General features: G+C 34.7%; 2 protein-coding genes across 4 annotated transcripts in view; one reads left to right on the forward strand and one right to left on the reverse strand.

The window, feature by feature from the left end:
- The window catches only part of LOC123524299 (dynein light chain Tctex-type 5-B-like), a 38,344-nt gene extending 24,404 nt beyond the window's left edge, over nt 1-13,940 (reverse strand). The window contains exons 1-2 of one of the 3 annotated variants that reach the window (XM_045302384.2): nt 13,816-13,940; nt 2,069-2,226 (exon numbers count right to left, since the gene is read on the reverse strand). In XM_045302384.2, coding sequence (XP_045158319.1) covers nt 2,069-2,206 — 138 coding nt within the window. In that variant the 5' untranslated portion in view covers nt 2,207-2,226; nt 13,816-13,940. Of the gene's footprint in view, nt 1-2,068; nt 2,227-8,402; nt 8,519-9,259; nt 9,279-13,815 lie in introns of those variants that run through there. The other 2 variants (XM_045302382.2, XM_045302385.2) reach the window with 2 other exon arrangements.
- Nucleotides 13,941-23,529: 9,589 nt separating this feature from the next.
- On the forward strand, nt 23,530-24,702 carry LOC128555943 (uncharacterized). The gene has a single exon (XM_053539785.1). It carries the CDS (start codon nt 23,530-23,532, stop codon nt 24,700-24,702), a length of 1,173 nt encoding a protein of 390 aa, XP_053395760.1.
- The last annotated feature ends 1,035 nt before the right edge of the window (nt 24,703-25,737 follow it).

The raw sequence follows: 25,737 nt of genomic DNA on the forward strand, positions 1-25,737 counted from the left end.
GAAGTTAGAAGTTTCCCATCCAAGTCGCTGTTGAAGATATTCAGCAGCAACATTGTGAAAGACAGTTGTCCAAAAACTGAAGTCTTTGGACATCCTGCTGGTTGTGTCTAAACTGAGAGGCTGGAGAACAGGGCGAAATTCCTCAACAAGGGTACATGTGGGTTTTTTTTAGAGTAAAAGTACGGTATTCAACACAACAATCCTATACTTAGGAAATGATTACTGCAAATAACTCGTGTTGAGGTAAGTGCAATCTGACACCAAAAGACAAATATCTGCTTATAAATATGTGACTATGTTGGAAAACTGTGCATGCAACATATTCTGACTGACATAAAACTTCTCTTTGCATTAAATTTTGTTTTCAATAATACCCAATACAAATGTCAAGAACACTGCTTAGAATTAAAGGTGGTCAACCTGATTTTGGTCATGTTATGAATTTATTCAAAATTAAACTTTCACAAGTTATCACTTACACTTATTTATATAGTTGTGTAGTGTAAGTATAATATTTTTTAAGGTTTAGCAGTATACATACTAATAAACTTTGATAATGTGGCAGCTGACCTCAATACAATCGACACTGTTTATTTTCCAATACAAGTAAATCCAATATTTATTTTACAATGGATCAATGACAGATTATCTTTGAACACCTCCAGACTTATTGGACTCAACTGCCACATTATCAAAGCTTATTAGTATCACCAAATCACTGATATATTTGCTAAACAAACAACATTTTTACCAAAACTCCACCTGTCCAATACATGTTTTATGGTATTGTCCCATACGACTGGTTGCTTAAGATATTCTCAAAAAGTTGTTCACCTTTACAAAAGAATGCCATTTGTATAGAATAATCAAAGCCTTGAGATGTCTGGTGGTTGCGGGTTTTGCTAGAATTATTTTCCTTTAAAATGCAAATCTATAAATATACATGTATAAGAAACAAATACTAATGTGCCTCATATCTAAGATAAACTCTGCCTGACCTTACATGAACAGCTGGAAGTCAGAGATGTAACCATGGGCTGGAATACCTAATCATTGACAGATCTTATATAATCTAAATGGCCAGTGTGAATGGATAGAGGATGAATAAGAACTACTTGATCATTGATAATTCATCCGCATTGTTCATGAATGGGACTACTTTGTGTAGCACATGAACATCCTTCCTTTGGATGTGATTTGGAATCAAACAAAGATACTACATGATTGTCAGAAATACACTTAACTTTGGTAGCGGGATAAATCCCGCAACCAAAAATGAATAATTGCTGAATAGTATGTTGAACCAAGTTGTGTGGAATTTCAGCACTGGGATATTACTGCCACATATTAATGTAACAGTTCTATGCGAACAGTGAGGTATTAAAGACACTGAACTGCCCAGAAGTCTGAAAGTGTTGCCCCTTAATGCAGACCTTTTCATATATATCAGTAAAGGGACAACTGTTCTGCAGAGTAATATGTATACATGTTTTATATGCTGTTCAATATCTATAAAAAACAACTCTTTCTTCATTGACTTGAGATTGTTTGAAAGTTGCATTTTTTTGTTGTTGTTTTTTTTTTAAAATGGAGCTATTCATTAATTTAATAAACATTCTTCCTTTTTGCATATAAAAGAAGGGCAGAATTTTTTTAAACAAAAACAGTTTTATTATGTTTGTCATCTATTTGCTTTTTTAAAAGGCAATAAAATATATAAAATAATTTCTGTTAAGGTTCTGTGGGTCTATGTAATGCATCCCCTTTTTATTATAAAATGTAAGCTATAAAACAAGAGCTGTTTGTAAATAAGTTACATGTATGCCACCTATGAAAGCCTGTCCCATTCTCAGTCTTTTGATCACTATGACTTTACCCTTTGACCTTCTGTCTCCCAACACAATAAGGGTCATCTAAAGACCACAGGCAATCATCCTATGACGTTTGAGGCATTAGGCCGAAAGTTCAGTTACTGAGTGAAAGCCATTTTCAGTCATGAGGTCACTGTGACCTTTTGCTTTTTTCACACTTTAAAACTTTCTTTTATAACAACTCATACACTGCATACCTTTTTGGCCTTTCTGGGTCCATCTTCATGTGGTTCCCAAGCAAAGGAGGTAATACTCGATCCATGGGGTTGTAAGTCTCGCCTCTCTGGTACATCAAATAAACTAGAAACCCTCGTGCCCAAAGGTATATTTGCCATAATGTCCTTCTGACTAAGCCCTGAAAAAAAAATACAATTCTGTCATCTCTAAATAATTAATGGTGTAATTACCTAGCAATAAAATTGAAACAACAAAGTTAGTATGGTGTAATCAATTTGTTTTTAGAAATTACTTACAAAAACAGCATTCAAGGAGTACCAAAATTTGTTGCCGGAGGATCATTACCAGCACTCCTGTCTACTGGAATCAAATTACAGAGGAATTATATTGGTTGCAATGAATTTCACTAGAATTTCATGGATAATTGGCCATTATGACAACCTAGGCTCTCAATTTAATGTTTTCTGCTTTGGATCTGTTACAAACAGGAAACAACGCACTTTGTAAACATAATTATATGAAGCATTCTGCACAGTGAAATTCTAGATTTTTAGATGCGTTTAATTTTCTCTTGCAACTTTTTTTTTTGTCCATTAAATAAAAACAAAAGCTTAGGGGAAAAACCCAGTGCTATTTTAAATGTATGTGCCGAACTTTAGTTTTAAGGCCTGAAAAAAAAAATTCTTTGTTTCCGGTAACATGCTGAAAAAAATTAGGGTAGGTAGGTCGGAAATTTTTTTTTTTATTAAGGGGACTTTTCAGAAATTATTTTTGTGTCAAAAAATGGATACAGATAAGGGGGTTATGCCTTTAGAGCATCAGTAAGTTGATTTGTAACATCACTGGCCATGTTTAACTCTTTCGGCACCAACGTCGCTACACGGCTACTAAGACCTGACTGCCAAAGTCCCTGATCGGCGACGGACGGATAGTGACGGGTTTTATTGCAAATATTTACGACATCTAAAACATTTACGACCACTTTATGGTAAATAAAGCTTATCAAGCAGAAACTTCCACAATAGTTTTGATTCTTACATACAGTTCAGTATTTTGGTGCAGATTGTCATATGAAATGAAATAGAAACTTTGAATACATTTTTTCCGACATAGTGTGTTTTAGTTACAAATGAGTAGTTTGCTATTGAATGTTTCTGTCATAAAACCATGTAAAATACTGCTTTTTTTTCTATGAAATCGAATCCTTTTGAATTATTTGAAGCATTTTTACCTTTAACTTTATAAATAGAAGGTAAAATCAAGAATATTTGTTTTATTTCCATACTGTTTAGCCAGAAAACAAAAAAAATACCAATATCGCCAAAGGTCAAGATCATTTGAGGTCACCGGTCAAGGTCAGACAAAGGAAGTATGACAAAAAAAACTGTATATTTATGCACAATACTTTAATTGCAACATTCATGCAAGGTTTCATTACAATAGAATGTAAAATAAGAAAATAATGCCTATTAAGGTACTTCCGCAAATTGAAATTAGAAATTCATGTGAAAAATCAGAATCCTCGAAACAGCTTTCGAAATGCAAGGACATAAAATATATATGATAAAAGCTGAAAAGATATATCTGTAGGTAAACTTGCGAGCATGAAAGCTACGCTGAACCCTATCTCCACAGTGCTTTGGAAGAAAATGAGTGAACATTTTTGGTGCAAAATTTTGGTATCGTATGCAACCTAAATTGCTATAAAATATTTATTTTCAAATCAAAGAAATGCCAAAATAGTGCACACGAGCGTTACTTTTTCAAGAAAATGTCGTTAAACATTCTAATGCGCAAAACATGTGCACAGTTTTTCTAAAATATTTCGCCGCCATGTTTATTTCAACGAATAAAATATATGATTGTTCTTTTACCTCAGATTTACTTACTGAAATATGTATGTCTACTTATTCATGGTTAGAGATATCCATTTAGTATAGTTTTTCACTGTCCGATCTCCTTAATCTGTTACCGATCCTTCACATTTAAAGAATAAACGCAATGTGTAATGATAGTTTTTCGCTTTACACACCTGTCTTGGACAAGAAAGCCGTTTCACTTAAAATTTGTAAGCATCCGCTGGCAAAATATTAATGAAAGATCGGAACTTTTTCTAAAATAAAGTTGAATTTCAATCATTTTCAAAAACTGGAAATATTGCACATTGTGCTGAATTTATAAATAAAACAAAAATCCCCAAAATAAACCATTTTAGAACTTTTCCAGGAACTATACGTTTCAGCCGAACAACGCATTTCAAGATGACACAAAACTGATTTCTCTTCGTAAACAATGTCAAAGTTCACATGAGGAACATTGCTGAAAAAGTAAAAGTGCTTACTTTTTTACAGTTTTACGTCCTGTAGAAAACAATCAACTTTCAACTTCAGATGCATATATGTTCTATAATTATTCCAATATAAAAAAGTCCGATCTTTTCCGTGAGAAATAAAACGAAGCATATTTAACTATCTGTTTACACTTCAACCATGTGAAATTAAAGGCATGTACTATCACGAGACTCCCGTGCATTTTGAACCTCGTGGTGAATAAACTGAATTTACTTTAAAGTATGGTGTCTCAGTTGAGCCAGTTATTTGTTAATTTCACAGAACATACATTAAAGAAGTGTTGATGAGATTATGCATATGTACGAATATTTACTAGTCTACTTTATTTTAACGACGATAGAAAACAAGTGTGCACTCGGCAAATAGCAAGTCTATTATTTTCAGGTGTATACTGAACACTGATCCCAATGTTCGTAATTTTCAGATAAAGAACTCGTTATCCTTGGTTTCGTAGACAGTCTTAGTACTGGACCGCTGCTTCCGCTGTCAACACCGCAGTAATCACTAATGTAAAGTCAGTGTCCGTTTCTATGCCGGAATTTCAATACACATTTATTATCAGTTTAAATCTATGAATGTGAAAAAATATCATTATTTGACGAAGAACCAAGATACAGAAAAGTTACTTTTGAGATATTGCTGATTTTAATCATCAGGTTTTCGCGTGAGAAGTTCAACTGATTGCATTTTGTAAAATGTTTCGTAGTTATCTACAATTGTATACAAATTGTATTACCTCCTAACATATTTGGCTGTACATTTTTTCTGCGATTTATTCTCACTGTGTTTTTAAAAACATGCTGCATAAATTCTCATATTGTATAAAAAGTCGATAGATCAAAATTGGTTAGTTTACGACGCATGAAACATCTAATAAGGAATTACTATACACATCGAACTTGTCCCGGACCAGTATGCGGAAATACTGTGGCCAAATGTTTCAAGATTGTCTAAAAATATTTGCATATATCGTGATAAAGCAAATATTTCGATTGTTTTTATAATTTATAAATATACAATCATGTATGGGTTAGAAACTTACGTTAAGTAATTTGGGTAGTTACTGCAGGAAGCGCCGAAAATTCCATTTCCACCAAATTTTCCGTGAGATAAGCAGCGCGTAAGTACATAAATTCCACTATAATAAATTAAACCTTTCTTATACTTGCACAATCCCTGAAAAGAATTTTGGATCGTTACCAAATCTTGTTCACATTAAATCTTGGACTTGTCTTACAATTTTAGGCAGTTTGGTACACCATACGTAGAAAAATCATTGTCCGCACATTGCACTACTTTTATGTATGCTGAAAATAGCAACATGTACAGATTTATTTTCGTTTTAATACATGAGGTGGTCAGATTTGAAAACAGATTTTGTACTAAGTTTAGTTCTTTTCAGTAAGACAATTCTCCTATGCACTAATTGAAACTTTGAACTATCTTTTGCCATTCATGAATTTTTAATAAAGTATTTTGAAAGGATTTATAAATCTAACCAAAAATTTGGAATAATACATTACAGGTAAAATATCTTCTTTGTTTATTTCCAAATTTTAGTTTTACTTTTTATACAGCTACTTTTAGTTCAGGTCTTGCAAACTGAGCTGATTTTGTACTTTGAAACAACTGCATTTGAAAGCTTTTGTCCAATTTATTTTCACACCTCAAATGAAGGTCACCCTAAATTCAAGATGGCGGAAGTACCTTAAGTGTGAGTAGCACTTTTTCCTAGAATAACTAATATAATTATATTTGGCGCTGAAAGTACCATTTTTACAAACATGTTTAAAGCACAAAAAGGGCAGTTTTACTCTCCAAGGCCATTTATAAAAACATTTAGGGTCAGGCCAAAAATTTAGGTTAGGTCGGGATACCAGAAACAACAATTTTTTTTTTACGCCTAAATAGACCATAAAATATAAGTCATCTAGCTGCTATATTAAATTGTCCTACCTTGCAGAATGCTCACTATTTATGTGCCATGCTACATCGGAATTTTATGAAAAAGAGTTCAAGGACAATCATGAAGCTATGGAATAAATACAGTATTTATTAGGCCTAAAAAAATTCTTTGTTTCCAGTAACATGCTCAAAAAAATTAGGGTAGGTAGGTTGGAAATTTTTTTTTTTTTATTAATGGAGACTTTTCGGAAATTATTTCTGTGTCAAAAAATGAATACAAATAAGGGGGTTATGCCTTTAGAGCATCAGTAAGTTGATTTCTAACATCACTGGCCATGTTTAAAGCATAACAAGTGCAGTTTTGCAATTTTTTGTTAAAAAATTGAAAAAAATATTCTCCAAGGCCATAAAAACATTTAGGGTCGGGCCAAAAATTTAGGGTAAGTCGGGATACCAGAAACAAACAAATTTTTTTTTTACGCCTTATTTATTATTATTATTAATGTGTCTTTTTTTTTACTTATAAACATGATAAATTTATTCAGTTATATTTTTAGTGGAAGTGGTCTTACTGACATGTTTTTTTGCAAAGTATTCCCTGTAATTTAGTATTTTTAAAAAGTTTGGAGACCACTCAAGCATCTACAACACAGTTACACTATATATATACATATACAATAGCTTTTTTACATATCTGTTAAACCAGTTGACTTTTTTTTAGTCCATATTTTGCCCCGTTAATGCAAAAAAGGTACATTAACCCTCTTTAATTATCAGCACTAGTCTTGGTACCAGGTAATTTTTTACATTAATGGGGCAAATTTAATTTTTGTATTCTAACATGATGCTTTTCATTTTCCTATTCCTCTAGAAAGACTGAAACTGGGTGATAATGCGCTACAAAATCACAGTTGGTATGTTACAGTTAGTAAGACATAGCCAGTGGCGTGCTGGAAAAGAAAACTAAAATTTTAGTGGATACCGTCAAGGATGTAGATTATAATCCTCAATATCATGTAAGAATTGAACTAATTTAGACCAAACAGCAATTTTCTCTCGAATAGAATCCTTGTTTGCCATCCAGCTGCCTTAATCCATTTGATATCATTTCTTTGCATTTGAACTCCAAACAAAGGACAAACCACTGTTTGGGACGTACAGTCTATTTCTTAAATATCAGATGTAAAATTTTAATCAATGTCATTAACAAAAAATATTCAATTTTATCATCTCAAATTCTTTGAACAAGTCGTTCTCTGTATTTGGATATACCTGAAACATTTCTTGTCACTAAAAATTAAATACCAATACTGTGAATACACAAAATCAGATTCTAATATAAAGATAAAAATATACAATATACTAACATAGCACATACTACCTTTAATTAAAGTACATGCTCGAATTAAAGTACATGCTTGAATTAAAGTACATGCCCGTACTTTAAGGGGAAGATTCTCCTCTGCTGAAAACATGAGAAATAGTGTCATATTAAAACTCAAAGAAAATTAATGCTAATTGAATTCTGACAATCTGCTTCTAAAATAGATAATCAAATTTTAGAAAACAGACAATGTAACTTTAATTATTTAACGCTTGTAAGAGTATTTAAAAGCTAAAAAAAACTTGTTCATGTAATTTGGAAATGTCAAGATAGGACACTCCTCACTATTGTTGCTTTTTAAATGAAAAATTACTTTGTAATAACATTATTGATCACAGTACTGAGACAATCAACTTAAGCTGAAAAAGTGCTGAGCCAAACAGTATAATAATATGAGCCGCTCCATGAGAAAACCAACATAGTGCGTTTGCGACCAGCATGGACCAGGACCAGCCTGCACATCCGCACAGTCTGGTCAGGATCCATGCTGTCCGCTAATGGTTTCTCTAATTGCAATAGGCTTTGAAAGCAAACAGCATGGATCCTGACCAGACTGCGCGAATGTGAATCCATGCTGGTCACAAATGCACTTTGTTGGTTTTCTCATGGCGCGGCTCATAATTATAGTCTCTTAAAATAACTGTATTTAAAAAAGAAGGATTTCTGTATTTTCTACATTATAATAAATGAAACTACAAGCACTAAAATGCATACAGGGAAGAAATAGTCCAATCTTTTAAAATCCTGTTTCATTTTTTTTAAAGCTGAATAAATCTTGATTTCAACACAGCAACATATTTAACCAGGGCAAAAAATAAACAACTTGGTACAGCTGGCATTTTGTTTAATGTCAATGATGTTGAAAATACTGCTGAAATTTAGTAAGTATAAAAAGAAAAGCTGTACAGCACATATCCTTTTTTTCCACTATATTATTAAGCCTCAACTATGACTAAAAACCAGGATGGGAGTAGGAGAGCCATTTACCGTATAATCCAACAGCAATGAAAATTAATCATATTACAGTGCATCTAAATTCCTTTCCTAATTATTTAAAGGAAAGCAAAATTTAACATTGCACCTGCATTTTGTTGAATACAACCTTGACGGTATTTAAATTTTTTTTTTATCTTAGCAGTAAAATAGCATAAACAGGTCTTTTTTCATCAATTTGGGAATGCCACCGACACCGGTGGAATTGGGAAAATGCTCTCGGAATTTGTCTTAATTGGGACAATTTGCAAATTACCAAAATCTACATAAATGTATTTTTGTGTGAAATATTAATAAATTGCATTTCAGTAATTGTTCTACAGTATTATAATTTATCTAAATATACATAAAAATTAGCAAAACTATCTTAAAACAGCAAAACCCCTAAAAGGTATAATCATTTGGGAATTTTGAATTAAACTTTGGGAAAAAAACATACTTTTTTGCATTGGGATTACCTCCTTTTACAGGAGGTAGATTTATAGGGGTAAAAAGCCCTGATAAATCCGAGATAGTGTAAGAATCTATAAATCTAATACATACATGTACTTTTAAAAATGTTAAAAAAAGATACCTACACATTGTTATTTTTATTAATATCAATCCAAGAAAGAAAACATCCTCCTTATTTTCAAACAGAACAACTGAATATAATTGAAAAATCATTAAAGAAATTAGTTTCTCATGATTGCCCATTTGTTAAGGGCCATTACCATATTGATAAAAGTGTGTAATTACAGTTTTATATCATCATTTTTTTTTGCAGCAAATCAATTAGCAGCCACACTCAGATATGATCATTGTACTGAGAATGGAACAATTAATTCTGCTACAAGATTCCAATCACAGCGATCTAAGTATCTCTTGTATTTAGTTGCCAAGGCTACAGATGACAATATCTAGTACCCGGGTTGGCAAGTAATTGTAACTGAAAACCTTTTCCTCCTCGACTCATTTCCTGCATGCTGATTGTGCAGTAGTGAATAACAAACTAATGCAGCATCAATTGGCTTTGACGTGGCGACAACTGATAAATTCAATAAAGATAATACCTGACAAAGATCTAATTGGCCGTCACAGTTAAAATAAAGCAATATGTAAGCAAACTGAATTGCTCTCTAATACTGTGACAATACAAAACTCAATACCATGAAAACAGACAAATAATTTCTAATCAAAACAACCAAACATCAAAGCATCAACACTTGGTAACAAAAATATGCTAGAGCACAATAAGAGGACGACTGTTTAAAGATGAAAAAATGTACGCATAATGTTCCATTTTTTACTGATACTGTGCTTTGATGTGCATTTTTACAAAGTTATGCCCCCTTTTCAACTATTGAAGTGATTTTTTTGGGTTAAGATTTGTATGTAAGCTGGTACATTGTATCTCAGTATCCACTCAAGGAAACAGATGAAAAACACTTTGATGACCTGACATATAGTGCTTAGGTTCCACAACTATATTCTGCATTTTTACAAAGACTTTAGTTATGCTCCTTTAAGACATAGAAATATTTAGTTATGTTTTTTGTATGTAAGCTTGTATCTCAGTAAGCATCAAAATTATTGCCTCTTGAATTATTAAAGAAAACTGAGAAGCAATAAAGGAAACATTTATAGATGTGTTTTATTAATTTCTTTCTCTATTTTATTTTTCAGAATAAGAAATGTTTCCCTTCAAGTCGATCATAAAACATGTACAATTGTCCAATAGACCTTTTTACTCTGTACTAATTCCTTAGCATCGGGAAACAATTTTTGCGCATGCGCAATCTACGTAGGGCAAAAAAACATGACTGCACAATATAAATAACGTTAGAGTTATACCTTATTTCAATATATTCGATCAATAATAAGTTTGTTTTATAGTAAATATCCACTAAAAGACAAAGGAAAATATATGTAGCTCTTTGCAAACTCACAGCTGATATAGTTTAACTAATGCGCATTATCTAGCTTTGATGATTTTGGATTAATAAATATTTTTTCAGCAAGGTTGTCTTGACAAATTCAGGTTAAGAAAAATGAAAAAAATGGTATTTTCCATAAATTAATAAAGTTTTTGTTCTATTTCCTAACATGATCTCACATAACTTACAACCTGTCGCAATTAGCTTACATGATTCTTAAAATATAATTTAATGTCACAGTTGAAAATAACAAAGTTCAGCCTTTGATTTTTTTTATCCAATCATACTGATCAATTCATTCCGAATTCAAAGAAAAAAAATAAAATGAATAAATAAAAATCATAAATATAGATCTAATAATAATCATTTTAAAACTGTTATTTTTATTTCTATTGATTCTTCGAATTTGAAAGTTTTTATACGACACTATCGAATTGGTTCGGACGCAGTCAGATTAAATAGAGATGGTGCGTGTAGCGGGGAAGGGTGTTCTACATTTACATTCTTTATCTGTTCTATTTTTGTGCGGAAATTAAAGTTTATCATAATTATTCTATTGAATTACAAATAATGACTTCTAGTCACGATACATTTTCGATATGAAAATGATCTAGCATGTAAACATAAGAAATAAAATGATTAGAGATTTATATTAGGTGTTTTCCTTCAGTGTGTAGTTATAGTCCTGGATTTTATTCATATCATTCGAGTTTAGATTTTTTGTAACTACACTTTTATAGTTTTAAATGAAAATGTCCATTAAAGTTCCAAAATATATTCTTATAGAACTTAAAATACTAGGTACCTCGTTAAAATGTTTATTTTTGATTCACAAAACGGCTCTGCCACGTGATATATTAATCCGAGTACGTTCTTATATTATGGCATTGATTACCGAATACATTAAAGTACATCACATCAAAGCCATCTTACATGCTTCAGTAAATTTTATGATCCGCTCTAATTAGGGGACACCCCTAAAAGGATCTTTATTATTACGATGTCCTATATTTAATCATGTCATTTGCATAATAGTTACGTAACGATTTCCGGTAGATCACTTAAAACAGCAACCTCAGTGACATGGAGCCGCGACCCCCAAGTATGTAGATATCATTCAGGTCGGAGAAAAATATATACAATATGATTTGAAATTGTGGGAAAAATAGATATAATGAAAAAATATGACATTTTTAAATGTAAGGAACAAGTTTTATATTAGTATGATGTGTGGAAATGGACTGGAAATGTTTGTTCTTGTCTGACAAAAATATGAATAAAGCAGGCTTTTCAGGTAAGATATGATTAAAAACATACATGTGTTTAACCAAAGCATACTATATAATAAATTACTTGACTGAAATCAACCTTATAGTGGCAAAACAATTCATAATTCATAATAAAATGATTTTGTGTAGGTTTTCTTATCGTTAAGAGTTTTTTTGCCACACGTAAAGAGCACATGCGCGATAAAATCAAAACATCTGTGGAATTTGCATAGTTACCGTAGTTTGGGTAAAAAGGTCTATACAGTACTTGACATTTTATATTATAATGTCAGCCAGCTTTTTTTTCAGTCTGTTTTAATGCATATATAACAGACCATCAAGGTTAAAGATAAACTTTTAAGTCAGGCAGAATTCTTTATAACAGATTTTTTTAAATTTTCAAGATATGTCGATAAGTTTTCAATTTATTGTCAAAAATGATTAAATGGGGGGTTTTCCATTGTAATTTCAGACATTGTTTTCACCGTCTGAACTTAAATTATTGTTTTTACTTTATTTGTGAATGGATTGTTCTACAACTTTTAGAACAGTTTAGTTAGCATAAAAGCAATATTTTTTTTTATATTCATGCAAATATTTTGTAAGATTTTGAAATTGTTGACTTTGCCTAGCTTTTACTATTTGAAAATATCTCTGGTCCATACATGTGATACGTCCCGGATTGTCCGGGATTGTCCTGGAAATTACATACTTGTCCCGGTGTCCCGGACAATCTTAAAATGTCCCGGAAAAATAAAAATACAGGAACAAATAAAAATAATCCCCCCCAAAAACTTGTTTTTGTCTATAAGTTGTTAAATTTTACATAATAAACAGTCCCCGGTGTCACATTGTTTATTCCTAATCAGTTTCATGCCCTCGAGTGGGACACGTGTTAATTAAGCCTGCTTTGATCAGGCGACGATCTTTTGATGACACTGATTAAGTTACAGTCAGTTATTATGATGACCCTGATTAAGAACTGACAGGATTATGCAATCAATAACTGTTTTATGATAGTTAAATTAGGAACAATAGTCGTAAATCTCTCTGTTTTTTAGCACGTTGGCGGTAAAGCTACATGTAGCCTTTATAGAAGAGATTATTGAAAACGGTCAATTAAACGATAATTATTTTAAAAGGTTGTAATTATTTAAGATCTAGATCAATTGTCACACATATTCTAAATTAAAATGCTGAATGCCTTTGCCGACCGACCAATGAAAATTAATCCGATTTTATATTGTCGATTTTATCTACAAGATTTATTTCATTTCTTTAAGGATCCGATTTAATTATTAGATAAATGTTTAAGCTTTAGAATGATACCAAATTAGCTAGAATCTAAATCACGATGACCAGGTTGATTCTTCGTATATAGTAAGTCTCCAAATTCTGTTCACCTCGGGAATGCAATAAATTCACGTGCCGAACTATAGATGTATTACCCGTATACATATATTTACCTCCCTTAGAAAGCTAGACGACATTTGCCGCAAATTAATACATGCGAGTGAACAATGTTTATCTCAGGAAACTACATGTATATTACGATATTTTAGCATGAAACAGACGAATACCAATGTCACGGTGTATGTCCCTGTCAAAAGGTAAAAATCCCGGAAATTTTAACTCAGAATCCCGGAAACGTTCTGAAAAATTATGGCATGTATGCTCTGGTCATAAAACTGAAAGCCATTTTAAAAAAGTTAAAGATTCTACTGCCACATTTCAAACTTTAGAATGGACAAATACTGAAATAGTGGAAAGTTTATACATGGATCTTGTTAAATAAAGGTGCAAAACAGTTATTAACAGTACTGATTAGTTCATTATAGAAATTTAGCATGGTTACGTGAATGGTTGACCATTTTACACAGGTTGTTATACTGCGTTTGAAAACTTATTATGAAATCACAGATGTTCGGCAACGTCTGATAAAATAGTTACCAAAATAAAAATTTGGTTCTCTTGTTTTATGTTTTCAGCTGTAAAAACTAAAAAGTCTTTTTTTTTTTGGAGCGTCTGCAGAAATAAATATTCCTGGGTTCAAAAACGCTTTATATATGATTTTGTCATGCGTCTGATAGGTAATAAATAATTGTCCAAAACCGTACCATATCCGTATTGCTTGGGTAATTCGGCTCTCTGTGAGTAATGCAATTATGTCAAAGTGTTTCTGTGGTACTTGAGATGCTTTAAGACCGTAATAAGTAATTTGACAACCACAATACTTGTAAAATAACAAGGAAATAACCATGCCCAAAAACGCAGCTCCCTAAACCCAGCACATGGGCATGCACACGAACAACATACATACACCAGCGCCGTAGCCACACTGAGGCAAACCGAGGCAGTTGCCTCGGTTAAAATTTGAGGAGCCAAAAATAAAAAAGGAGTAAAAAGCAGGCCTGTCACACTCATGAAAATTCAGTTATAAAAGTTCAAAAAAGTATATTAACACCATTAGAATATATCAGAATATCATTTGCCTCATGACATCATTGAGGCAAGGTGAGACAGAAATCCTAGCAGTCCTATTGATAACCTGGCCAGGCCCAGATCCAGGGCCGGGCCAAGTAGGCCCTTGCCCCTCCCCCATCCACAAGTTGGCTGAGAAATGCACCAGAGACCACCATTTCATGCATGTAATTCAAATTTTTCCAGGGGGAGTGCCCCCAGACACATTAGAATGAGGGGTTGCCTCTACAGTACCTCAAAATTTAGACCAAAAATGCACCATACAAAGGCCACCATTTCATATCTGTATTTCAAATTTTTTTCCAGGAAGAAAGCCCACTGACCCCACTAAAATATGGGGGAACCCCCCTCCAACAACTTAAAATTTAGACCAAAACATGCACCAGAGGCCACCATTTCATACCTGTATTTCAAAAACTTCCATGGGGAGAGCCTCCTGACTCTCCTAAAATGAGGGTTTTCCCCTACAGTACCTCAAAATTTAGACCAAAATATGCATCATAGGCCACCATTTCATACTTGTATTTCAAAATTTTTCAGAGGGAGAAAAATCCAGGGGTTCCCCCTCCCACACCTTAAAATTTAGACCAACCAAAGTACCAGAGGTCATGTTTCATACCTGTATTAATCCCCTGGCCCCCTAAATTGAGGTGGTTTTTCCTAAAATACCTAAATATTAGGACCGAAAATGCACCATAGGCCATCATTTCATATCTTAGTTCAAAATTTCAAAAAAAATTAGAGCCCCATGACCGCCCTAAAATGAAGAGGTTCTCCCCTTCGGTACCTCAAAATTAAAAGCAACAACAACTTCCCCCCCCCCCCCCCCCACAAACCCACCCCAAAAAGAAAACAACAACAAAAACCAACAGAGATCATGTCATGCCAATATTTCAAAACGTTTTAGTGGGAGACCCCTGACCTCGACCCCTCTCCCCCACCCCATCACGGACAGAGCAACCCTCCCGTACCTACGCCCTCTCGGGTTATAAACTAATAAACTATTGAACTACTAGTAACCTGATAAATAGCATGTTTCTGTATGTCTTTACTGCTGGTTTTCTTGTTATCAATATATTTTTTTTTCTTAAAATATGAAAGTGTGAAAGTGACTGTGAGAAATAGGGCTAAAAGGACGATTTTTACTGTGATATTACACAGTCTGAGAGTGCTCCAGAACGCACCAGAGATGTCCTGGGGGGAAATTTAGGCGGGGCTTCGAACGGCTGGCATGCCCCCGGACGCCCCTAGTTTGCCTCGGTTAAAATCTGTGTCTGGCTACGGCACTGCATACACTCGCACACAAAGCAAACATATGAGGATAAAACAAACAAATACAGTGGAACACCGACTTGGAACGGTCAGTGGCAAAAACACCAACAAGAAGCTTAAACCGGTTTATGGTGTACTTAGCCTCACTCTTACCCCACCATGTTCCAAACTCTCAGGACAGTGTAAAAGTTATCCCCGTCAGCTGAATCCCTAACATACGCAATGCCATCAGAAGGCATGTTATGTACAACACAAAAAATGCTCTTGTTAATTTTTGGGTTTTAGAGGAAAGCGTAGCGTCTAATTGTAAAAAAGGTTGAACACTAGACATGCGATGTGTCTCAAAATAGTTGGGTCAAAAGCTCATTTGATTAAACTTCTTATAACATTTTTTTAAATACAAGTGTACAACTGAAAAATTGCCATGACCCAAATCTTACGAAGTTTGTAAACCACAACCCACAGTATACAATTTATGTAATACAGCGGATGTTGCAGTTTTGCTTCACGTAGGTATATAATGATCATAACATTGTCATGTCCTTTTGAGAAAAAAAATCATGACCTAGTGGAAGACGTCGTTTCAGACTATCATCCTAAATAAAGGACCCCTGAGAGTAGTGTTATTGTCTAGTCCTTTAGTATCATGGAATCCATTCAATTAAACCCCTCTTAAGCTTGTGCAAGGGTGCGTGAAGAGTGTTGCACATACCATTACCTTTCATGAACAGATTCAATCAAATTTGATTGTTTGCTTCTAAAGAATTATAGATTTTATTGATAAGAATTTGCTTAGAATTTACCCGAAATAAATTGTCTGGACATTCTTTAGGTTGCAAAGTGTTTTCGAAGCTAAAGCAATTTAAAATGTTGCTGTTCAATACACACTTGTTAAGCGTTTGGTCGTATTTTGGTAAGTAAAATTACCTTGTAATTAGAATAGAAATATGTTTTCATATTCACTTAAATTGTTCTGTACCCTTTGACTAGATTTTACCACCATTAAATTCGTCTGCATAAATAGAAAAACACAAAAAGGGGAATAAAGTCAAGATGGCGTGATCATACAACAACTTAGGTATTGAAACAATATCTAACTGAACAAGGTAGTTATTGAATATGCAAGGTATTTCAAACTAACATTAACCTTTGGGATCATGGATCTCTGTAATATGATTCAGATTAAGCCGGTGCTAGGGGACGTGAGGGGTGTTGCACTTTCCATAAATGCATTCTATTCCAAAAAGTCGTCATATGTATTTTATTTGAGAATCTCTAAATTAAAAAAAAAAGAGAAAAAGGAAAATATTTCGTTTTGGCTTACTTTTAGTAATTTCAATATTTTAGATTTGTATGTGATATATAAACAAAAAGGTATCCAACAGACACTTTTATTTGAAAACAGAAATATACATTAAAAATCAAACAAAAATTACACGTTACTTTTCACACATTAGAAGTGTACAGTTTTGGCCAATTTCTTCTGATATACATCGGAAAATATCCGGGTGGCCGGATGTGGGTACACAACTTCACATGTTGATAATAAATGTTCATGGAAAAAATGAAAGAAGTTTAATGAAATTCTACCAATTGGTTAGTTTGTTATGTACAAATATGTGGATTTTTAAACAATTAAAGAACAATAACTCTGAAGTTACTAAAAACATCTTGACGATAACGTGTTTGCACCACCACAGTATGGTGATCTAAATTTAATTCAAGTTTCATAGTCCTAAGTCATATGTCACAAGGTATAGATCAGAAATTGTCATATTTGTAGTATCCTATATAGTTAAAACTAGAAACTACTGAGGGCCATAACTCTGGTGTTACTTGGACAAGCTGACTGAAACTTGATATGCCGCTTTTCCCTATAGTGTTGAAGATGTTAATGAAGTTTTATTTAAATATTCCAAACCACTTCCTAGCTATTGCTCGGACGGTGGTCGGACAACGCCAAAACTATATCCCTCCGCATTCGGCGGAATGTGTTGATGATGATGATGACTGCGGCGATGATGATGATGCTAATGTTTACCACAGATATTGGACACAGTACTTAAAATAAATGATCCAGAATAACTGTATTAGATGGCAAATGGAAAAAATGTCTTGTGATTTATGTCATTGTCATACCCATTTTCCGGACAGTATGATTGCTTCAGTACAAGAAATTGCTCTAAGGAAAAAATAATGGAGTAATTTATTTGACCTGGTGGCACGTTTTCCCCCTGCAGGTTTGACACTGGTCAACATAGCAGGATATTAGATTATATTTAGGTTTATTATACCTCACATAAATGTCCAATGCAAATTTCCCCCTTTAGTTTAACGTGAATAATATATCATATGGGCAGTGATTTTATATCACATGCGCAAAATAGTTATTTTCAATTTCTGCGCAGGTGATATGATCCACAATTTCATATCACATGCGCAACAGCGTTATTTTGTTTTTCTGCGCATGTGATATTATTTTTTCATATCACCCGTTGAGAGATTGATACTTTCGCATTGATTAAAAGACAGAGTCGATAAATTTTCAGACGAGGCGCTTATATAATTATACGTTAGGATTAAATTACCCTCTTCTGGTGCTCTTGCATGTGCGAACACGGCCGAATTTTCTTTTTTATGCTACGTGCAAAATATTTCGAAAACAATTTTTCATCACTGAATATTGAATCGAAACTACCACAATAAGTTTGGAAATGATCTAACTAAGAAAATGAGTGCTCACACTTATATGTTTCATTTAGAAAAAAGAAAGTTATCACCGTTTTTCGAATGTTACTGATTGACGCAATGTTGAAATATTAGAATAAATATAGGGGTCAGCGATATGTAAACGTCTAAACTAAATCTATCAAAAAAGTCTTATTACACAGCAAAGTCGCCACAAATTATGAGTGCTAACAAATAAAGATTAGTAATTACTTTTTAATGTTAAATACATTATTATGTTGATTTTCCAGTAAAAGCTTTGACCCTTATACGTTTTCGGTATAATAAAATAAATATTGCATTCCTGAGAGGGTGATATGAAAAATGTTCACCCCTCGAAATATAAAAATAGACCTCGGCTGGCGCCTCGGTCAATATTCATATATCTCGCGGTGAACATTTTTCATATCACCCTCTCAGGAATGCAATATTTATATAATATATACGAAACAAAAGCAAAGCATTGGGATCCGAACTACAAGATTTTCTGAAAGAAAATATGTTGTTTTGCAATGAAAATTTATTGATACCGCAAGCTATAAACTTCATCTTTAATAGCTAAAATACGTAGTATATGTTTATTTCGCTACTTAATATTTCAGTCTTTCTTTCTTACTAATTGGTTCAACTATGGTGGCGGATTTGTGCCAGTTCGTTATTTCATTCTGTCGCAGCGACACGACGACGAACGTCGCCCCGCCGAATCTCACCCCACCGAACATCCCTATAACGCTCCGACAAACGTCGACCCACCGACTATGACCCTGCCAAACGGGGTTCAAAACAGTTATATAACAGTCATTGCTCTAGGCATCTAGCATCCCGGTTTACACCTGCCTACTAATTTTTTTCGATACAATGTATAGATTTCTTCTTCGTAATGTTTATATGATTATAAAATTAACAATTTTCATGATGGCATGAATGTCTATAAACTGTTCAAGAGTACAAGAAGTACATTCTAACATAAAATTGCTGTTCTTGTCACTTTTCGGGGGTGTTTTAACAGGAGAGAAAACGTGTGTTAACAGAGAGATTCTCGTGCTCACGTGCTGTTATAACACCTTTTCATACATGCGCGTACCGTGGCAAAGCGTAAGCGCATTACGGCCCTAATACGGTTAATTTAAAAGCAAATGACGTCAACGTGAAAAAACAACGCAGACATTCCCGCGCGTTTCAGGAAATTTAATGTCGTTGAGGGATAATTTATTCGTTTATGTAAGAAATAATATATCTTATCGGTGATTTGTCGCTGAATAAATCACTGTTTGGAGTTCAGATACGAAGGAATTATATCACGAGGGCGCAGGTCGCAGTCCGAGTGATATAAATCTACGCATCTGAACGACAAACAGTGATTTATTCAAAAGCAAAACACTAAATGAGATATGAGCCGTGCCATGGGAAAACCAACATAGTGGGTGTGCGACCAGCATGGATCCAGACCAGCCTGCGCATCCGAGCAGTCTGGTCAGGATCCATGCTGTTCGCTAACAGTTTCTCCAACTCCAATAGGCTTTAAAAGCGAACAGCATGGATCCTGACCAGACTGCGCGGATGCGCAGGCTGGTCTGGATCCATGCTTGTCGCACACCCACTATGTTGGTTTTCCCATGGCACGGCTCATATATTATTTCGATTCTAACATGTTACCAAGGATTTTGAAGTACATCCTTGTCGGCATTCATTAAATATTTGCCCATTTTCAATCGGTTTCTTTTCCAGCGCGCCGCTACGCCGTTTGACGCTGTGACGTAATAATCGTGACGTCAGAACAGTGAATTGTTGTTTAATAATTCACTGTTTCCAGCGTTTAATAGGAAAATGAATCGGATCGTGTTAGAATAGTTTTTTACGCATTTTGTGTTAGAATAGCGTTAGCTATATACTGAAATAAGAGCCACTAACACCTTATCAAGTTTTAAAAGATTGTTAAAAATACCGTTTTTCCAACTACAGAAACTCCAAAATGGTATCTTGTAGGAGAAAGAAAATTTTCTATAATTCATGCAAGGCTTAGAAACGCGTGCAGTAATTTGAATTTTCATTTATTTTGCAACCATCTGTCTCAGGACTCAATCTGTTCTTGTGGAGAAGATATTGAAGACGTTAAACATTTTCTTTTCACTTGTACGATATATACATGTATCATTATGTAGATAATGTAGTATACTCACAGCGCATGCGTATATTTTATACACACCCAGTTTGGGATGTTGTTTCAGCAGTTGTTAAGGCGCACTGATATAATAAACATATACTTATAGTAAGAATACTGTGTTGGTCATTCTTTACAATAAGACATGGTGTCAGAAAATTAACGATTTTAATACATCCGCATTTGTCAGGATTATTAACAATCATTGTGCATATAGTGCATGTAGTGTATCGGATTTAAATAATGGATTTAACCGGTGTACCGACGCCTACAATGGACTGGGACAGTCCGAATTTGTTGGAAACATTCAAAACCTTTAGAGGTCACGCGGAATTGATATTCCAGGGTCCGTTAAAGGGGAAAGATGAACCAGTACAAATCACATACTTGCTCCTATGGATGGGACAAAAAGGAAGAGAAATTTATAAAACTTTAGTGTTGACAGCTGATCAGAAAAAATCAGTAAAAGCTACCGCCGACGCATTTGAAAAACACGTTCAGCCGAAATCAAACCCAGTATTTGCGCGGTTCAAATTTAATAATGAAGTGCAAGGTGAAAATACCATGGAGCAATTCATCACACGACTTAAGATACTTGCAAATGATTGTTCTTATGGCGAAGCCTACAAGGAAGATTTGATTAGAGATCGAATCGTGTTCAGTGTAAAGTCGTCCAAAATTAGAGAGAAGCTTTTGACAGTAGGTGAGAAACTAACATTGGCGAAAGCTGTTGACATATGTCAAACTGTAGAATATGCACAAGAGCAAATGAATAACATGCAAGAATCGTCTTCTATTAACTTTGTACGGAAAACTACTCACAAAAAAGAGGAATCGAGAAAACGAGATATAAAGTGCAAAGGCGGGTCGCGGAAATCAACGGAAAACAAGCCCGATGTCGCGCACAAATCGTGCCAAAACTGTGGTCAATTCCATGGGGACAAACAGTGTAAGGCGAAGGGAGTGCAATGCCGAAACTGTAAAAAATGGAATCACTACGCGAGGGTGTGCAGGAGTAAACGTGTCAATGAAGTGAGGGCTGATGATTCATCTGAGGATATTTACATTGATACAGTAATTAGTGCTGTGGACAAGATGTGCAATCAGGCATTTGTGGATATTAAAACTGGACCTCTTGGGAAACAAATTTCTTTCAAGATAGACACTGGCGCACAGGTGAATATTTTACCTCATTTTGCATTGCAACAATTAGGTGTAAAAACCGCACTCTGTTCCTCTGTAACGAAGCTCACAGGTTATAATGGCAACCCTTTAGTATGTCTAGGTTCCATTACCCTGCAGTGTACCCATGAACCTTCTGCACAGACAAAGTATGTAGAATTTCATGTAGTAGACACCCAGTCACCACCCTTGTTTGGTTTTCAGACTTCCATAGATTTTGGCCTAGTTAAACTCGCACATGCTGTCACTTCCAATTATGTATCCTCCCGCTTAACAAAACAGCAGTGCTGAATGAATATTCCCAGGTTTTTAAGGGCATTGGCTCTATTCCAGGGCAATGTTCTATTTATCTGAAACATGATGCTAAACCTGTGGTTCATCCTCCACGTAGGATTCCTGTTGCATTACGAGATAAATGCAAGAAGGAGCTAGATAAGATGGAGAAATTGGGGGTCATTACAAAAGTAAGTGAGCCTACTGAGTGGGTCAATTCAATGGTGACAGTACAGAAAAAATCAGGTGACTTGCGAATAGTACTTGATCCGGGTGACTTGAACAGAAACATTCAACGTCCTTATCATCCGACAAAAACACTGGATGACATACTTCCCCAGCTAAACGGTGCTACATTTTTTACAAAATTAGACGCTAGGTCAGGTTACTGGGCCATGCATTTGACAGAGAAGTCTTCCATGTTGACTACATTCAATACCATATTTGGGAGGTACAGGTATCTGAGGCTTCCAATGGGTATTTCGTCTGCCATGGATCTGTTCCAAAAGAAAATAGACGAAATATTTGAGGGTCTCCCAGGGGTAGCTGCCATAGTAGACGATATTTTAGTATATGGCAAAACAAGGGAGGAGCATGATGCGAATTTGAGAGCAGTGCTCCAAAGGTCACTAGAACAAGGTATACGCCTTAATCCAGATAAGCTGGAGGTTGGGCAGTCCCAGATTAGTTATTTCGGTCATGTGATATCTAAACAAGGTCTTAGCCCAGATCCAGACAAGGTGTCTGCAATTCGAGAAATGCCTATCCCGGAAAATAGGTCACAACTCGAAACGGTACTTGGCATGAGTCAGTATCTCGCTAGATATGCACCTAGGCTATCTGAGGTCACTTTGCCCTTACGAGAATTATTGGCGAAAGATGTAGAATTTCTCTGGGTGAATCACAGCAGCAAGCTTATGATCAGATGATTGATATCATAACGCAAGCTCCTGTCCTTGCTTTCTATGACCCGGCCAAACCCTTAGAGTTGCAAACCGACGCAAGTAGGTCAGGACTTGGGGCCACACTCCTTCAAGAAGGTAGACCTATAGGTTATGCCAGTAAAAGTCTTACGCCAAGCCAAATGAACTATGCTATGATTGAGTTAGAGTGTCTTGGACTGGTATTTGGCTTGAAGAAATTCCACCAGTGGGTGTATGGGAAAAAAGTCAAAGTAGTTACAGACCACTTACCATTGATAGCTATATGTAAGAACCCTTATTTGCTGCACCTGTTAGGTTACAGCGGCTACTCTTAAACATTTCACAGTATGATATAGATGTCACTTATAGGCAGGGAACTCAGATTCCTTTACCAGATACTTTGTCTAGATTTCCGGTCAAGGATACAGATCCTTCCCTGACGGAAACTGTAGAAGTCCAGGTTAATATGGTCAAAAGAAGCTTACCGGTAAGTGACCGGAAATTACAAGAAATCAAGGTCAATACTGACAGGGACGAACAACTTTTGTCCCTGAAGCAAGTCATTATTGAAGGTTGGCCTGATGAAAGAAATCACTGCAAGTCAGAACTGCTAGATTTCTGGAATTACAGGATGAGCTTACCGTCATGGATGGGGTAATAATGAAGGGTCACAAAATTGTTATTCCTAAATCCCTAAGGGCAGACTTATTGTCAAAACTACATTCTTCAAGTCATATGGGAATAGAGAAAACAATAAGTAGAGCAAGTGATATTGTTTTCTGGCCTAGAATCACCCAGGAAATTAAAGATCTTGTTCTGAAATGTCCTGTATGTTTGCAACACAGAGACTCAAACCAGAAAGAACCGCTTGTCTACACCCAAGTTCCAGAATACCCATGGCAGGTAGTTGGCACAGACCTATTTGAGTTCAATGGCAAAGACTTTTTGATAGTCGCTGACCATTATTCACATTACTTTGAGGTCAAAGAGCTGCCTAACTGTAGAAGTTCGACAGTTATAAGTAGGCTCAAAGGCATATTTGCTAGATTTGGCATACCAGAAATTGTAGTATCTGATAATGGGCCATGCTATGCATCTCATGAGTTTGCAAACTTTGCAAAGCTCTGGGATTTTACACACCAGACCACAAGTCCTTACCACAGCTCCGGTAATGGTTTTGCGGAAGCGTACGTGAAAATTTGCAAGCGCATTTTCACGAAGGCCAGAGCATCAGGCACCGACCCAATGATAGGAATACAAGAATATAGGGTTACAAAACTTAAAATAGGTTTTTCACCCAGTGAAATTATGTTCCAACGTCAAATTAGGTCAGTGTTGCCAGTTGCTAAGTCACAATTACTTCCCCGGCAAATCTCACACAAGGTCATTCGTGAGAAATTGTCAGCAAACAAGGAAAGGGAGAAAGTGTATTATGATATGACAGCCAAGCATTTACCACCATTAGAAATAGGAGATTCGGCACGAATTCAGCAAGCAAATAAAAATTGGAGTCCTGCAGTAGTAGTGCAAAAACACCATGATAGGTCATACTCTGTTAAAACACCTGACGGTAACACATATCGTCGCAATAGGAGGCATTTGTTACAAACCAATGAATCAAAAGAGTGCATACCTGAAGTTGACATGCAAAATGTGGAAAATAACAACCTTTCGGCGCCTCAAGAAAATTCTGACTGTATTTCACAATTCTCTGATAAAAGCAATAAAAGGTCAGATAATGAAGCAAGTGAAAAAACATATATGAGTAGATCTGGCAGGGCAGTTAAACCTCCGACAAGATTAATTGAAACAATGTAATATGATAACATTAGATAGCGGAGCACGCGTGCTATGTAAACAGTGAGCAGAGATAATTAAGTGCTGATAGCAAAAATATGCCATTCATGGAGAAACAGACTTTATGAAAGAAATTTTACGTTATAGTAAATTTGGAGTATTTTGATTTATTTTATTTTAGCTTTCAGAAATCGTGTTCCTTGTTCTTTGCCAAAAGGGGAGATGTATCATTATGTAGATAATGTAGTATACTCACAGCGCATGCGTATATTTTATACACACCCAGTTTGGGATGTTGTTTCAGCAGTTGTTAAGGCGCACTGATATAATAAACATATACTTATAGTAAGAATACTGTGTTGGTCATTCTTTACAATAAGACAATACAAATCAAAGGATTAAACTTTTCCACGATCTAAGGCAATTTCATCCTTTAAATACCCAACTTCTTTTAGTTGGTAATTCCGAATTGTCATATGAAGACAACTGCAAAATATTCTGCTCAGTCCAACATTACATAAAATCAACCAAACGCTTTTGAGACTCACCATATTTAGCAGGCAATATTATTCAATTTATTCATATATAATTATATAAGTTTATTATTGACAAGACCCCAGTTGTTTCTTTTTTATGTTCTTTTTCCCCAAATGTAGTACATGTTAATGCAATTGAATTGTATCTTCTTTTTTTTGTACTCTTATATCTTTTTGTACACTGACTAGTCACAAATATGTTTGTCTATATAAGTCACATGTACTCGTTTCTCCTTTTTAAAGTTTTTTTCCCTAATGTAGTACATGTTAATGCAAATTAATTGCATCATTTTTACTCTTACATCTATCTATACATTGCCATTAATCATAAATGTGATTGTTTTTATAAGTACACATGTACTTGTACCTCATACTTATTTCAACTCTTTTTTTTTCTTTCCATTTTTTTGTAGCTATTATATTGTAAATTTATTATTTACCACACATGTACCTGATTAGTTGTCATTGTTGTAAATTAAATATGTAAATATTTGCATCAGGGAAGACCCGTTACTAATGT

Source organism: Mercenaria mercenaria, chromosome 3 (genome assembly GCF_021730395.1).
Source record: "Mercenaria mercenaria strain notata chromosome 3, MADL_Memer_1, whole genome shotgun sequence".
NCBI classification, from domain to species: Eukaryota; Metazoa; Mollusca; class Bivalvia; order Venerida; family Veneridae; genus Mercenaria; species Mercenaria mercenaria.